This window comes from Vicugna pacos, chromosome 22 (assembly GCF_048564905.1).
Source record: "Vicugna pacos chromosome 22, VicPac4, whole genome shotgun sequence".
NCBI lineage: Eukaryota > Metazoa > Chordata > Mammalia > Artiodactyla > Camelidae > Vicugna > Vicugna pacos.
The window spans coordinates 23,733,658-23,747,430 of record NC_133008.1 but is presented as its reverse complement, the minus strand read 5'-3'; the positions used below and the strand labels follow the sequence as shown (position 1 = coordinate 23,747,430).

General features: G+C 39.4%; 2 protein-coding genes across 2 annotated transcripts; both read right to left on the bottom strand.

The window, feature by feature from the left end:
* Positions 1–651: 651 nt before the first annotated feature.
* On the bottom strand, positions 652–13,773 carry LOC107034956 (olfactory receptor 7A17-like). Its single transcript, XM_072948205.1, has 2 exons — positions 13,682–13,773; positions 652–1,669 (listed from the first exon to the last, which is right to left on the bottom strand). The coding sequence occupies exon 2, from the start codon at positions 1,654–1,656 to the stop codon at positions 652–654; it is 1,005 nt and encodes a 334-aa protein (XP_072804306.1). The 5' UTR covers positions 1,657–1,669; positions 13,682–13,773.
* On the bottom strand, positions 7,552–8,509 carry LOC116285074 (olfactory receptor 7A17-like). Its single transcript, XM_072946999.1, has one exon. It carries the CDS (start codon positions 8,383–8,385, stop codon positions 7,552–7,554), a length of 834 nt encoding a protein of 277 aa, XP_072803100.1. The 5' UTR covers positions 8,386–8,509.

Below are 13,773 nucleotides of genomic sequence, written 5' to 3'. Positions count from 1 at the left end.
ATATTTATTCAATCTATTAATCCAATTTGTGTTTCTGTGTAGACGACACTGGCAGACGTGCATTTGATAATCAGTTTTACCAGTGACTGTGGAAGGCAGTGTGGACACAGAGCCTGATAAGAGAACAGAATCCTAATTAGGAGAATACAACCCAATGGCCCGTTTTGAAGCACACTAGTGTGTTACATTCTGTGTTACCAGGAGGACCAGTGAAGGAAGTGATATAGAAAGGAATGACAGACCCCAAAAGTGGAAAACTGTGGTCTCAGATTTTCCTCTCCTATAAAATTATAAAAATGGCCCAACTGCCAAGTTTAGATTTTTCAGTTGGAACAGTAACATTACTATTCTTTCAGTAAAAGTAAGGACATATTTCATGGGGTGATTTTGTCATTTGAGAAGAAATTATTCTTAAGCAATCCAAACAGTTACATGATAAATGGGAATTTCCAATTTTTTCATATTAAATGCTAGCAATAAATTAGGGGGAAAAAAAACAAGAAGAAAGGAAATGAACAGAAATTCTGTTGGATATCTGAGAGAGAAGAAAGCTTAATAAAGTAAGTAACTACACTGTATAGAGAATTTAAAGGAAAGTTCCAGGAAATAAATAAGAGGAGTAAGTTCTACTTCCACAATCTGGTTAAAGAATCACAACGCCTGACCTTGGGGCTTTGAGCCCTGTAGTATCTGACACTTCCTCAGTGCCTGGAGAACAGTCCCTTTTATAGCTGCCATCCCAAAGAATCTCTTCAGAGCACTTTTAATGTCTTTATTCCTCAGACTGTAGATGAAGGGGTTAAGCATGGGGGTGACCACGGTGTACATCACTGAGGCTGTTGCACTTGAGTGTGAGCTATGGGTTCCAGCAGAGCTAAGGTACACGCCAAGGACTGTACAAAAAAATAAGGAGACAACTGAGAGGTGAGATGCACAGGTGGAAAATGCTTTGTACTTCCCCTGAGCTGATGAGATTGCACATATGGAGGAAACTATCTTAGAGTAAGAGTAAAGGATCCCAGAGAGGGGAACACCAGCCAGAAGCATAGCCATAAAATATATCACTACGTTATTAAGAAAGGTGTCAGAGCAGGCAAGTTGGACCATCTGATTGAGTTCACAGAAAAAGTGAGGGATTTCCACGTCTGTGCAGAAGGACAGTCGCAGCACCATTAAACTTTGTAACAAGGAATGCAAGACACTTGTGAGCCAGGACACCAAAAGCAAGAGTCCACAGAGCCGGGGGTTCATGATGACCGTGTAGTGCAGGGGGTGGCAGATGGCCACAAACCGGTCATAGGCCATCACTGCCAGGAGATAGATGTCTAACCCTGAAAATATTATGAAAAAGCACATCTGGGTGATGCAGCCTGCATAGGTTATGGCTTTGCTCTGAGTCTGTATATTCACCAGCATCTTTGGGATGGTGGTGGAGGTGAAACAGATGTCTACCATGGACAGGTTGGAAAGGAAGAAGTACATGGGGGTGTGGAGGTGGGAGTCCGAGATGACGGCCAAGATGATGAGCAGATTTCCAAACACGGTGACCAGGTACATGGAAAGAAAAAGCCCAAATATGAGGGGCTGCTGTTCTGGGTCCTGTGAAAATCCTAGAAGCAGAAATTCTGAAATCCATGTATCATTGCCTGGTTCCATGTGGTGGAGGTGACTGTCAGGGGAGAAGGAAATAAAATGATTAATATTCAGACAAACTTGCTTTACTCACATATTCAAAATGTTACAACACATACTTTGCAGTCAATAAATTAATTTTAATATTTGTTGTATGGATCTGATTTTCTCTAGTGGATCCCCTGTGCTACTTCTGATACGAAATTTCTGTCCCAATCAGCTTAGTATAGTTCCTTCCTGTTAGTAAATGGTCATCGCTGGTGAAAAGATGAGTCTGATTTTTTTCCTACCTCTCCAGTGTCTATTTCTTCACCTCTTGGTCCCCAATTCCACAGCCTTATTTCTGTTCCTGGTTGTCCCTTCCATCTATCACTGACTGGCACTCCTCTAGACTTACACTCACACTGATCCAGAGAAATTTTCTATATTACAAATCTGATCATTGAACGAACTTCCTGAATTAAAATTCCCTCCTCTCCGTGACTTCCTAATAGAGAACAAAGGCAAAATCCCTTAGCGTCAAGCATGAGGCTTGACTCTCTGTGACCCACCTGCTAGCTGCCCCCTCACACGGCCCTGCCCTCACACACATGGTTCTCCAAACATTGAACTTGACTGCCAGCTTCAGTGTTCAGGGCCTTTACACACCCGCTTCCCTCTGCTTGGAGTCTCACCCACAGGTCTATTTGGAAAATTTTACCCCTTTTTCATATTCAGATCTGTAGCTCCTCTTTCTGACTGCCAGGACTCATCTCTTTCACGACACTTTCTTGTTTTTCTTAACATTTCCACAGAAAAAGGGCACTTCTTCATGCACTTAATTTAGACATAAGGGCTATCACTGTGCACTTTTTATTTAAGTCCATCTTTTTTTTTCATTGTCAGACTGTGCATGCCTGGAAGCATGTAGCAATTTACACATACTCATCACACTCCTCCACCCAGATTTAGTTTACTTGGAAACATAGCTAAATAAATGCACATTGCATGAGGGAATGAGAGAACATGTTTTCAGAAGAAATTGCCAATGAAGAAAGAAAAGTACAGAAGCATGGAAATACAGTTGTCCCTCTGTATCCATGGGGGGTTGGCTCCAGGCCTCCCTGTGGATACCAAAATCTGTGGATGCTTAAGTCCCTTATATAAAATGGTGTAGTATTTGCATTTAACCCACATACATCCTCCTATACACTTCAAGTCATCTCCACATGGCTTATAGTACCTAATGCAATATAAATGCTATATAAATAGCTGCTGTTGCATGACAAATTCAAATTTTGCTTCTTGGAACTTGCTGGAATTTTGGAATATTTTTGATCTGCAGCTGGGTGAACCCACAGATGCAGACCCTTAGGTACGAAGAGCCAACAGTCCTAACATTGGGTATGCCAGAGGAATGTTTTCCATATTCTGAGATTGGGACCCATTAGACTTTCAGAATATGGTTTGTAAGAATTCAATAGAGTAGAATCAATAGGGCACAACAGGAAAACTCAGGGCACATCATACGTAGTAAGGGTAACGTACAAAATCGTTTCCTGGTTCTCTGGGTTCAGTTGTGCACATATGCGCGTATGTTTGTATTTCTGTGTGCAAGCCTGCTGGACGACAAAATAAGGCATGGATTTGATACATAGTCAAAAAACATTTAGAATCCACTGCAGTAAAGGCAAGAACAATTTAAAAAGGGAGGTCCTGCTAATGAGGGAAAAGAACACGAATGAGGGGCCCGACAGAAGGGCCAGGCTGCAGGGAGAACCTCAGACTCATGGGACCACGCACGGACTGAGCCTTTATTGCGCCCCTTGCCTCATCACAGAATCCACCTTGTGCCCTGGTCTAATGGCTGTTCCCGTAGCCATCCATGTTTGCTTGACCACAGGTGTTATACTGCGGTGCGATGGCGGCTGTGCCGGCCCTTTTCTCATTTTCCTTTGGGGAACTCTTTTCTGTGTTATTCTGAAGCTTTGGCTTTTGATTTCTTTTTTGACACATCCGATGGGTACACTTTAGACCTGGTTCTGTTCCTTGTCCAACATGCAATGGCCTCCCCAGACCATACGCCATAAAACCTACACAGGCTATGAAACTTCATAGTATTACATAATTTGTCTCTGAAGACAGTATGTCACCTTCGTGCATTTATTTTATTTATTTTTTTAACATTTTTTATTGATTTATTATCATTTTACAATGTTGTGTCAAGATAAACAAGATTACACTGTATAGCACAGGGAAATATACACATTTATTTTATTGTACTTGCCCTTTTCCATTATGATTTAAGATCCCCAAAAGAGAGACCCCACATTTTCCTCATTTTTGTTATTTCAAAATATGGGCATTTATACGGGAAAAAATGTAGAGAAATAAGAATTCATTAAAAAATGATAAGGGAAATAAAAATAAGCCCAGTGGAGTCAAATGATTGTACTAAATGACATTTAATAAAAACTAAGACTGTTTAAGGAAATAAAACATGTAAAATAAAATTTTAATCACATCAACACAGGTAACTAATTAAAGAGTAAAATGGCAAAGAGCTAAAAATGAAAAAATAAAAATTTACTTTTTGAAAAACCAAAGAAGCAGTATCTCAAGTTATACCTTCTACCTATATAAACATAAGTGGATTCCAATGAAAAAGAGACCATAGTTAGTTAAACGCAAAAGAATGTCTCCCACAAGAGGGGACAAGATGATTGCTATTTAAAAAAAAAGATCTATAATGGAAAAGAATCTGGAAAAGAATATATATGTATAACTGAGTCATTTTGCTATACACCTGAAACTAACACAATATAGTAAGTAAGTCAACTATACTTCAATTTAAAAAAATCAGATCTAACCACAAAAGGCAAAAAGTTAGCAATAAGGAAACACAGATGTGAAATAAGAACACAATACATATAAAAGGATATTACTACTAATAAGGGTGCAGATAAACTTCCCATGTTTAAAATGTAGTGGGAGAGGACCCAATATGACCAACGGATAGAACTGACCACACAAAATTAGGTCTCAGTGTATATGGACATTTACCATACGGTAAGGTTGTATTTCAGCTTAGTTGGGAAAAAGGTTGGATTGTTAAACAAAACATGGCATAAATGGCCATCTATCTAGAAGTATATAAAATTGACAGACATCGTATGAAACAACAGAGGTACTATGTACAACCACCAAAAGTCCATTGAGAAACAATGATCTGTAGAAATCTTATGAAATGCCAAAAACTGTAGGAAAAAATGGGCAAATAGTATAAAAGCATATAATTAATAATAATAATAATAATAGGCAAAGCCAAACAGTGATCAAATATGCAAAGTTTGCTGAAACTGAGAGATAGTTTAGGAAAACAAGAACTATCTTTCACACCCATCGGCCTCTGAAAAAGACAAAGATTTGTCATACTGGTTGCAGCTGGAACTTTTAAACTGGTTCTGAAAGCTGTATTCTTTTTTTTGCTGCCAGAAACACAAAGTGTTACAAGATTGGAAAACAACCTGAAGATAGCTATAAATATTACAGATAATGATATTCTTTACCCCAGGGTTTCTCAGTCTCAGCACTGACAATTTTCTGCTCCAGATCATTCTCTGTTGCGTGCTCTTTCCTGTGCGTTGAAGGAGGTTTACAGCATCCGTGGTTTCCACCCACCCTTCTCTAGTGTGACAACCAAAAATGCCCCTGGGCATTGCTCAGTGTGTCCCCTGGGCGGGGAACTGCCCCTGACAGGAACAACAGTTTGAGTGTAGCAATCTCAACATATATTTCTAGCATTGACATAATAGCAATTTAATGATAAAGAATATGAAAGGCCATCAAAAGTGTGACTAGCACAGACACACTGGTAAATTACGTAACCACTGAAATAAACACATCAATTAATTCATCAAGCAAACAAAGACAGCAATCTCTTGCCTCTGGGCTAAGCTGAACTGGCTTCCATTCTCTCTGATCTCATGCACAGTCAACTGCGTTGTTGGACTCACCTGGATGGGAATTCTGAGAGGAAGGTCTCTGTGGGGGAGTCTGAATTCTTCCCTAGATGGCTGATGTTGGAGACTAAAGCCCTTTCCCCTGACAAGACAGCAGGAAGGAATGAAGCTTAGTCCCCTAGACAAAGTTAGGACTCCGAACAAACAAAGAAAAAAAACCATGCCTTTCCAGCCCAAGTTTACACAGGCTGGAAGACTGCAGACACAGAGATATTCATAGCTTCCTATATCTGCTCATTAGGCACATTTATCTCTTGTTATTTCAACCTCTAGGCACAAAATTTCCCTGTGGGAAATTGTTCTAGAAGGAAGGAAGTTTTTCCTAATGATTCTGTATCCACAAGGGACCAGGGTAGAAGTCAAATGAATCTAGTTTTATTATTTTTACTCCTTTTCCATGAAACCGCCTCCCTCTTATGTCTCTAAATCACCTAGCACCTCAGCTCTGAGTTAGAGTTTACTCCAAGTCTAAGACTGAAGAATCTGTCTGGATTAGGTCTCTTGTATCTCCAAGCTTTGCTTTATGGTGGGGACACAGCCCCTGAATCTCCGGAAAGTCTCTATTCTCCTTTTCACAAGGAGGAGAACTGAGTTCTTTTGATAATAAACCTTGGGCACTAAATGCATTGTCTTTATGAGACTTTTGCCATAACAAATACTTACATCTCTAGATCAGATCAGTCATTCAGCCCCTCATTATAAAATGTTTGTTGGGAGAAGAGATATATTTACATATTTTTATGTACTAAAACCTGAGCTTGCTACCTTTAAGGGAGTGTTTGATTTAATATTTATAAATGTCTTATCCATGAGGAAGTACTTTCAGGAACACCATTCTCAAGTGTAGAAAGGGGCTTGGAGCCCAAAGTAATTATCTGAGTGCGTGGTGGGCCTTGATTGTAAATCTGTCAGGGTGCCTGTGTTTTCAAACTCCAGGTTTTCAACCAGAAAGGATTATTTCCCCCTGGGATGTTCGGCAATGTCGAAGGGATACTGCTAAACATCTAAAAGCCTTAGAAAGCACCCCAAAATAACAATCCTGCCCCAAATGTCAACAGTAAAGGGCGGGAAAACTTATTCTAGACCAACTGTTCTGTAACTTCAGTGAACCTGCAAAGCAACGACAATCGACTACAAGTGCAGAACCTGACTCAGCAGGTCTAGGTGAGCCCAGAGATTCTGCGTGTTTGACAAGCCCCTGGGTGATATGGATGCTGCAGGTCCTGGAGTGTGGACCACTCTTTGAGTAGCAAGGCTGTGATCCTGTGAAAGTTGGTTGTAGACAGTTTTAGGTCTTCTGCACCAAAGACTGTCTTTGCGTGCAAGTTTGAAGGAATAGTGCATTCACTCATTCCAGAGGCAGTGGTAAACTCTGTGTTTGTTTCTTTTGTGTAAGGGTCCTTGAATAACACAAAATGACACAAATGAAAAAAATCGTGGACTAAAGTAAAATCTATTCATATTTTCTTTTACCATGAAATTATATAAATAAGCTTAATTGATGAGTGTAGTTTTTTCCCCCACATCAGTAATACAATTCATAATTATTCCTTTAGGAAAACTAGGGGGAAATTACTTGGCATGATACGTCATTTGAGAAGAAGTTATTCTTACGAAATCCAAGTTGACCAATGTAAGATATAGACATTTTCAAATGTTTCTGATTCAAGCTTGGGAAAAACTTTGGGAATGTACAAATATGGACAAAGGAAACACTACCTATCAGATAGAACAGAACCATAATAAAGTGAGTCACTTAAATCGTGTAGAGGAGTTGAATTCAAAGAAATGGGAATTCCAGTGAGGAAACAGGAGCAACTTCTACTTCAACGATCTGATCAAAGAAAAGCAATCTCTGGCTCTGAGGCTTTGCACCCTGCCATCATTGGTACTTCCTCAGTCCCAGGAAAATTGACCTTTACATAACTGGCACCCTGATGATTCTTTTCAGAGCCCTCTTTATGTCTTTGTTCCTCAGACTGTAGATGAAGGGGTTCAGCGTGGGGGTGACCACGGTGTACATCACTGAGGCGGTTGCACTTGACTGTGAGCTGTGGGTTCCAGCAGAGCTAAGGTACACTCCTAACACTGTACAGTAAAACAAGGAGACAACTGAGAGGTGAGATGCACAGGTGGAAAATGCTTTATACTTCCCCCGAGCTGAAGAGATTCCCTGTATGGAGGAAACTATCTTAGAGTAAGAGTAAAGGATCCCAGAGAGGGAAGCACCGCCCAGCATCCCAGCTGCAAGATTCATCACCATGTCATTAAGAAAAGTGTCAGAACAAGAAAGCCAAACCACCTGATTGATTTCACAGAAAAAGTGGGGGATTTCCAGTTCCATACAGAAGGACAGCCACAATACCATTAAGCTTTGTAACAAGGAATTCAGGACACTCATCATCCAGGACACCAGAACCAGCAGTCCACAGAGCCTGGGGTTCATGAGGACTGTGTAGTGCAGGGGGCGGCAGATGGCCACGAAGCGGTCATAGGCCATTACAGCAAGAAGAAAGTTTTCCAGTGCAGCAAAGAGTAAGAAAAAGTAGATCTGTGTGATGCAGCCTTCATAGGTGATGACTTTGCTCTGGGTCTGGATGTTCCACAGCATCTTTGGGATGGTGGTGGAGGTGAAACAGATGTCTACAAAGGACAGGTTGGAGAGGAAGAAGTACATGGGGGTGTGGAGGTGGGAGTCTGAGCTGATGGCCAGGATGATGAGCAGGTTTCCAAACACTGTGATCAGGTACATGGAGAGGAAAAGCCCCAGTATGAGGGGCTGCAGTTCTGGGTCCTGTGAAATTCCCAGAAGAAGAAATTCTGAAATCCATGTATCATTTCCTGGTTCCAATGTGGTGGAGGTGACTACCAGGAAACAAAAAGTAGTATGACAATTTTTCCCAAAAATTGGCATTACAAACGTAATCAAAAGTCTACAATTTATATTTTTCAACCAAACAACCAATACTTGTAAATTTTGTATGGAACTTTCGCCTTCAAGAGATCCTTGTGCCATCTCTGAATTGGAATTCCTGTCCCACGTTCAACCTTTTGTCCAAGTGGTCATGCATTCTACATTTTTAATGAGAAGTTATGTCACAAATTTGAAGAATATAAATTGGGATCTGAACAACCTCTAGGCAAAGAGTATACTGTGCTGAGAGACAATCGTTACTATAGTTCAATGATGGAGAAAGGATAATAGGAAAAAATCATACGAATTATCAAATGGTAACAGGAGCTATGAAGAAAAGAAATGGGAAATAAGAAGACAGTTAATGGGGGCGTTATTTTTAACTTGGTCATTAGGTAGACTGGCTAACATTTGAATAGAGACCTCATGGAAGAGAGGGTGGGACACATCAGGTTATCTGGGGGAAGTGTGTGCTGAACAGAGGGAACAGCCAAGGCAAGGACTCTGAGAAGGTCTTCGTTTCAGAAAATCAAGGCTCAAAAGTAAGCCAGTGTGTCCAGGGGAATGTGCAAGAGGGACAGTGATGCTAGCTGGTGTCAGAGAATTTGGAGGAACAAAGTGTCCTCCCTGCTAAAGCTAAACTTCAAGTCACAGGGAGTCAACGTCCACATGTTGTTCCTTGCACTTTAATAGTTTTGTGTGCAAGAAATCCTATGATTAGAAATGGGCCACCTCCATGTTTTTATACGTTGGTTAATATTCTAGCACCTGTATTTTAAGGTTCTCATATTGGAGAATACGGGCTCACGTATCTCCTCCCTGCCTTGAGAACTGCTCATGCTCCACAGCGCTCGCGTGCACAAACACACACACACACACACACACACACACACTATGAAACCCTGGGGCCATGCTACTACCAGGCTTTTCTCACCCTCAGTCACAATAATTAGGAAAACAATGCTATTACCTGGCAAGCTATCAACATTAGATTATCTTTCCCCTAAAAATGTAGAAATAGTACCTAAATTCTAGTTGTTAAGTCTCTCCTGGACATGTAAACACAGAGCTCCTTTTTAATATGACCATTTAATATCCAGTATCTAAAGAAAAACAAAGGATCAGTTGAAAAAAAAAAACAGAGAGAAGGGGGAAAGGATACGTAGGGGAAAAAGATTTAATAACTCTGGGAGTCCCTAGAGTTTGTGATGAAGATCAGTCTTCCTTGGTTCTGGCTGCATTCCAACCCCAGTGATAGCCCCATGATTCCCAGAATCGCAAAGCAGCAAAAAAGCATTTTATGCAAAAGAGAAAAAGCATGACACATTTACGTTGTTTAATTCCATATTCTCCCTTGCTTGACTGTGAGTGCCTTGAGGCAGGTGTCAATACATACCCCTCAACCCTCAAACTTAGTTTATTTGGGAACAGTAGCTGAATGAACGTATATTGCATAAAGGAATGAAAAAGTGTGTTCTCACAGAAATTGCTGCTGATGAGAGAACAAAAAGCAGGGAAACGCTTACATAGGTATGGAAGACATGCTGGAGGAATGTTTTCCATATTCTGAGATTCAGATTTCTTAGAGGGTCAAACTATGGTTTCAAGAATAAAATAGAACAGAATAAATTAAACAGAAAGGGAAATATAAGGATGTATTGCACATATAAGGGTTTTTTTTTTGGTTCTCTTCATTCAGCTGTGTGTGTGTATCCGTGTGTGTGTGTGTAGTGTGTGCGTGTGTGTATGTGTGAGTGCACATGCATGCGTGTGGATTTCTTGCTTGCCTGTGCACACGTGCTTGATCACACATAAAGGGCATATTTTACTCTCGGACACATTCTAAAACGTTTCTTATCCACTGTAGTAAATGCAAGAATACTTTTTATAAAGGCTCATTCCAGCTAAGGGTAAAGCAATATACATTGAGTTCAACAGAAGAGGCAGGTTGCAGAGAGAACAGTCAACAGCGTGGATGCCGAAGTGGCCTCGGACTCAGGGGGCCACACGCAGACAGCACGTCCCCTCCTCCACTTGCCTCTTTACAGTATCCACATCAGCCCCCTGATGGAATTTTTATTCCATATTTATTCCTATGTATTTAACTTCAGTTGTTTTCATATGGTCCAGTACTGGATGCGATGTTCCTTCTGTCACTTTTCTTATGCAGCATCTTTCTTGGGCTTTGAGCTTTGCTCTTTGTTTGACAATCCACTAGGCACTTTGTGTGTGTGTGTGTGTGTGGAAGCCGCATTTTATTTGAAAATCCACCCATCTTTGCTAACATACATTTTAATATTGTAAAGAAAAATAGAAACTGCTTCTGTTTCTGATTCTTGTCCCATGTGCGAAGGCCTCCCCACAATACACTCCATAAATTAATAAACACCCCACAAAAACCTACCCCTTACTCATTTGATTTATACCTGAGGACATTTTGTCATACTTGCATTTATTTTATTTTATTCTTCTTCTCTCCGTGAAAATGTGAGATTCAAATGGGCAGGGACCTTACCTGCTTTGTTTCTTCTGTGTTTTCATAATGGTTTGCTTTCATACAGAAACGGTTTTTTTTAGAAAATGGAATTTATAAAATAAAAAGAATAGCAAGGAAAATAAAGCTAGATTAAATATAGTGAATTCAAAGCAACTTTATTAAACAGAACAGAATAAAACAATACGATGAACTTGAAAGAAAAACATAAAATAACCATAGTCACATTAACACAGGCTTTAAATATAAAAGAAATGGGTAAAACTTAAAAATTAGAAAATGTAATTTAAAACATAGTACAGGAAGTGGTATCAAAAATTATAATTTTAATCTATACAAGGACAAATGGATTCAAAAATGCTTATGAAAAAGATATAAGTAAACTTTAGTTGAATTCAAAAGCATGTATTCCACAAGATGGCAGCAAATTATTGTTTTTTAAAAATAGACCTAATCATGGCTAACAGGCATGTGAAAAGATGCTCAGCATCACTAATTATAAGAGAATTGCAACCCCAAACTGCAATGAGATATCACCTCACACTGCTCAGAATGGCCATCATTAAAAAGGCTACAAATAATAAATGCTGGAGAGGGTGTGGAGAAAAAGGACCCCTGCTACACTGTTGGTGGGAATGGAAATGGATGCAGCCACTATGGAAAACAGTGTGGAAGATCCTTGTAAAAACCAAGAGTTACCACATGATCTAGCAATCCCACTCCTGGGCATATATTTGGAAAAGATGAATGCTAATTCAAAAAGTTACATGCACCCCAATGTTCACAGCATCACTATTTATAAAGCTAAGACCTGGAAGCAACCTAAATGTCCATTGATATATGAATAAAGGAAATGTGATATATGTATATATAATATATAATGGAATATTACTCTGCCATCAAAAAGAATGAAATAATGCCATTTGCAGAATCGTGGATGGACCTAGAAATTACCATACTAAGTGGAGCAAGTCAGAGGGAGAAAGACAAATATTACATGATAATACTTATATGTGGAGTCAAAAAGTAGTACAAATGAACTTATTTACAAAACAGAAACAGACTCACAGACATATAAACAAACTATAGTTAACAAAGGGGAAAGATAGGGGAGGGATAAATTAGGAACATAGATTAACAGACGCACACTGCTATATATAAAATAAGCAAACAAGAAGGATTAGCTGTATAGCACAGGGAGCTATATTCAATATCTTGTAATAAACTATAATGGAAAATAATAGAAAAAAGGTTTAAAAAGATTAAAAAAGAATATGTATATATAAAGCCGAATCACTTTGCTGTACACTTGACTCAAACACAATATTGTAAATTAACTATACTTCATTAAAAAATAAAATAGATCTAATCACAAAAGGCAAAAGGTGGCAGTAAGAAAAAACATGTGAAATACAATGGCAATGCATATAAAAGGTGGTTTATTACTGCTAAGGATGCAGAAGAAGTTTTTAACGTTTGAAAAACAATGGGAGGGAGAATAAAATGTGGCCAACAGACAGATTTGACCACTCAAAATGTATAAACTCTCACTCAACCTAACAGAGACAGTATACATGCATAAAATATTTAAATAATGAATAGCAAACTTCTTTTAAAAGTTGTTATTCTTTGTTTGAAAGAATGCAATAAGAAACAAGAATAAAGAGAGACTGGAATAGGGAATTTGGAGAAGAGGAAGTGGTTGCAGCTTAGAGCAGTGTTGGGTGAAACGGTGGCACAGAAGTGGTGCCTGGCACCCCTATGTGGGAGAGGGGAAGAGTGGGGAGAGAGAAGCTGTGTGTGTCTGTATTTTCAGCATAGAAGACTTGTCACAGTATTACAAATATATCTCATTCTCCCCTTCTCTCACATGTTGGAGTGTAGTTCCTAACCTTTGCTCTCTGAGCTGAACATGAAATAATTGTAAAGGAAATGATACAAAAAAGAAAGTTTAAAAATGCAGAAGCTAGTACATAAAGCAAAGAACATGCATAGACAGTTTGCAATAGCTAACAAGATAAAAAATATATTCAGTCTCCTAGGTAATAAAATAATTGCAAAGTAAAGCCCTTTACTTTCTGCCTGTTGGCATATTAAATGCATTTTTTTTTCGAGTGAATAATCAGTGTGAGAGATTCTGTGAAACGTGTAGAAACTCACAAACTGTAGTCACAAGTGAGTAGCTACCTCCACTGATCTGGATCTTTGTAATGAATACAGAACATGCTCAAATATACCTCACCTTAAAAGCTAAAAATAAATAAGCAAAATGTCCTCACGTCACTGCAAATCCTTCCTCATCGCATAGTCTGTTACCCTACTCCCCCAAACTGCAAAGCTCCTTGGAAACGTTCAAATTTTACTGACATCACTAAGTCTCTTTTCTTCTTGAATCTCCTCCAACTGTATTTTTGTTCCCATCACTTAGTTGTCAACAATAATCGTTGTATTGCTGAATCCAATAGACACTTCTCTTTCTAACATATGGAATAAGTTGATTGTAAATTATTAGCCAATCAAGCAAACAAACATGAGGCTCTGGTCCAGCTGTTTAGGTCTTTGGGTGGCCTCAGCTAAATGTTCTTGGGTTTCATCCTTTCTGACATTCTCCTGCAGTGTCTGTTGGGCTCTTGCACTCACCGAGATGGGAAGTCTGAGAGGAAGGCCTTTGTGTGGAAGCCCAGGCTCCTCCCTGGATGGTTGATGATGGAGACTGAAGCTCTGTCCCCAGC